This window comes from Morone saxatilis, unplaced genomic scaffold, assembly GCF_004916995.1.
Source record: "Morone saxatilis isolate NCDOM2014 unplaced genomic scaffold, NCSU_SB_2.0 Contig65, whole genome shotgun sequence".
Lineage (NCBI taxonomy): Eukaryota > Metazoa > Chordata > Actinopteri > Moronidae > Morone > Morone saxatilis.
This window is the reverse complement of record NW_023340241.1, coordinates 176-3,198: the sequence shown is the minus strand read 5'-3', so window position 1 is coordinate 3,198 and position 3,023 is coordinate 176. Positions and strand designations below refer to the sequence as shown.

The 3,023-nt window shown below is 43.8% G+C and overlaps 1 protein-coding gene across 1 annotated transcript; it reads left to right on the top strand.

Moving 5' to 3' along the window:
• Positions 1-436: 436 nt before the first annotated feature.
• On the top strand, positions 437-2,519 carry LOC118340221 (phosphatidylserine decarboxylase proenzyme, mitochondrial-like; the record flags this gene model as incomplete). Its single annotated transcript, XM_035678081.1, has 3 exons — positions 437-567; positions 874-1,018; positions 2,297-2,519. Coding segments are annotated over 3 exons (465 nt in total), but the record flags the coding sequence as incomplete, so codon positions are not given.
• Between the last annotated feature and the right edge of the window lie 504 nt (positions 2,520-3,023).

Sequence of the window (3,023 nt, the reverse complement as noted above, 5' to 3'; positions counted from 1 at the left end):
TTATTGATGAATTATAGATTGTGTCTTTCTGTGTTTGGTCCAGAGAGCTAACTGGTTAGCAGGTTAGCACAGATCTACGCTGGAACAGAAGGAGTAAGCGCTTAAAATAGCTGGGACCTGCTAACTAGCTGTCTGCCATGAGAAACCACCACACCACAAATCCCCCCCCCTTCCCCCCAAACACAATCACTGTATTCATCCAGTGTTATTGATTCTTGATTATGACAGGCTCTGTTTTGTTTGTTTTCTTATTTCATCAATTGCTGTTAAATTAATAAAGTTTGAAGATAATAATAATATTGAATTTCCTCTGTTTAACTTGTCTCTCCGGCACTGAATCGTGCTGTTGGTTCTGCGTCTCACTCCTGCTCCCTCTCACCTTTCCCTCCCTCTCCTTCCTCCATCCTTTCTGCCTGGTCTTTTCTCTCCGCCGCAGCGCCTCCTCCTCCTCCTCCTCAGCCTGCCGCAGCAGGTTCCTGCCGCCGCTGGCCGGCGGCCGCGGGGAACCCTCACCATGAACGGCCTGACGGCTCGTCGCACCACAGACGGCCGGAAGCACACCGAGGCGTTTAAATTGACGACAGAGAGAAGAAAATGAGAGAGAGAGACCGCTGAGAGAGAACAGCTGGTAATCTGAAGAGCACTGCCCCCATCTCTATCTCCCTGTATTCCCTTCAGGGTCTCTCTCTCCCTCCTCCCTCATGTCTCATCTCTCCCTGTATTCCCTATACCCTATGGGTCTAGAAATATATTAAAATAAATATTTTATTCTTTTGTTTTTTCTGCTCCTCTTCCTCCTCCTCCTCCTCCTCCTCTTCTTCCTCCTCCTCTTTGTCCTCCCTCACACTCATTAAATCTTATTATCATAATCAGGCTCCAGGAACCTCGTTTGGCTCTCCATCGCCGTCTGAGCGCGCTCAGTGGTTGTGTTTGTCGCCCCTCCCCTTGGCGCCGTCGGCCAATTGCCTTCCTCTGCTACGTCCTGTCCGTCAGCGCTCTGCGGCCGCTGGCCAATCGGGTAAGAGCGGCTGCCAGTCTGGCTTTTGATTGGACGAAGGGAGACGGAGAACGGCCGTATATAAACGTTCTCATTTTGTCTTTGTTTTATTGTTTCCTCCTTTCTTCACCTCCTCTCTGATGCATCTATAATCAATATTTCTGTAGCAGATCTCTCCGGTACTGATTATGGCCACGTGTCTCTGTAGCTCTGCAGAGCTTTTTAGCCTCTTTTTAGCCTCCTACTTTTGTTTTTGTGACGTGTGTTTTCAGAATAAAAGCAGACAGACGCCGTTGACTAGCTGGGAAACACAGTGGAGTGTTTAGCAGCTAAAAGACAGTAATTACTAGACTGGGTGTTGTCATGGTCTCTGGTCCAGGATGAGCTTTGGGTGGAGCTTGAGACCTGGGAACCGAGTGAGTGTCTTTGTGTGGACGGACACATAATAAACACACTACTTACTTGTTTACAGAGAAAACCAGATACACATCAGCATGTAAATGTGAAATGTAAAGGATCCAGACTAGAACCCTGAGGAACTCCACAACTCATTATTGGCTCAGTTGCTGTCTGACTGGTGGTTATTAGTAAAGGAGGCTGCTAAGTCCAAAGCTCCTGTGCTAGTGGTGGAAACACTGGTACTGAGTACCGATTTTTGTCCACATGAGAACCCTTACTTCCTATTGCGTCATGAGGTCACCAAGGTCTAGACCCCAGTTTTTTTTTCCGAGGGGAATATATACAGTAAAAGTCGTGGAATAATTTCCTAAACATAACTTTAATTTAAGGGTTATGATGTCTTCGGGGTTATGATGTCTTCGGGGTTGTGATGTGTTCAGGGTTGTGATGTGTTCGGGATCAGGGTTTGATGTGTCTGCTAAGTCTGGGTCCAGTCAGCTAATGCTAACTAGCTAATAGCAGCTGGTACTTGTGCATTCATTCATTCATTCATTCATTTAAATAACGTTTATATTTGTACATTTTGTGTCTTTTTATTGTCTCTATATTTCTCTGTTTATTGTATTGCACCATTTTACCAAACAAATTCCTTCCTCCACAGAGACCCAGCTGGACCTTATTAGACCTCCTGTCCCCCAACCCCATAACACTGTCTCTGTGCTGCATTCATGCGGTCTCTGAGAATTATGGCATTCACAAAATCTTCACTATTACTGCTTTGACATCAGAGCACCTCCTCTTTCACCTCCCTTTTCATTTATTGAACAAATTAATGAAATGTTCCTCTTCTGTGAACCAGATTATAATGACTAACCTGTGGGTTCCTGTTTGGTTCTGCAGGTGGCGTTGTACCGGTCCTTCCCGACCCGCCTCCTCTCTCGGGCCTGGGGTCGGCTGAACGGGGTGGAGCTCCCCACCTGGCTCCGAAAACCCGTCTACTCCCTCTACATCTGGACCTTTGGGGTCAACATGCAGGTCAAGACCATGTTTTCTGTTGATATTATCTTCTTAGTTTGTAACTTATTTTAACATTTTAGATTGGATTGATCTGGGTGGTCGTTTGTGTCAGGATAGAGTTATATATAGTTTATATATAGAGTTTTATATATATATATATATATAGTTATATATAACTATATAATTAAACAGTGTATGACTGTATACGTTTATGGATTAAATAATGCAAAGAATTTGCAGAGATGATTTTTTGGAAACAAGTTACTCGAGGAAACATTTCAGCCCTATTGGTCTGGATACAACTGTTCTCTCTGACATTCTGACCGTTCATATCCATCGATCTATTGATCTAACATTATATTGACTGATATATTGATCGCTAACATTATATTGACTGATATATGAAGCAGAGTTGTTTACTACTCCAGCGCAGGCGCGATCAGGACGCTTATCCAGTAGCTCCGTACGTGTCGTGATTGTTTTTAGTACTTTAAGTGTGTTTTTTTAACTTTTAATTCAGTATATTATACTAGCTGTGTAGAACTTTATATATCCTATGGATACAATGACTTTTTACAGACAACATAGCGGTGGACATCTTGTTTATTCA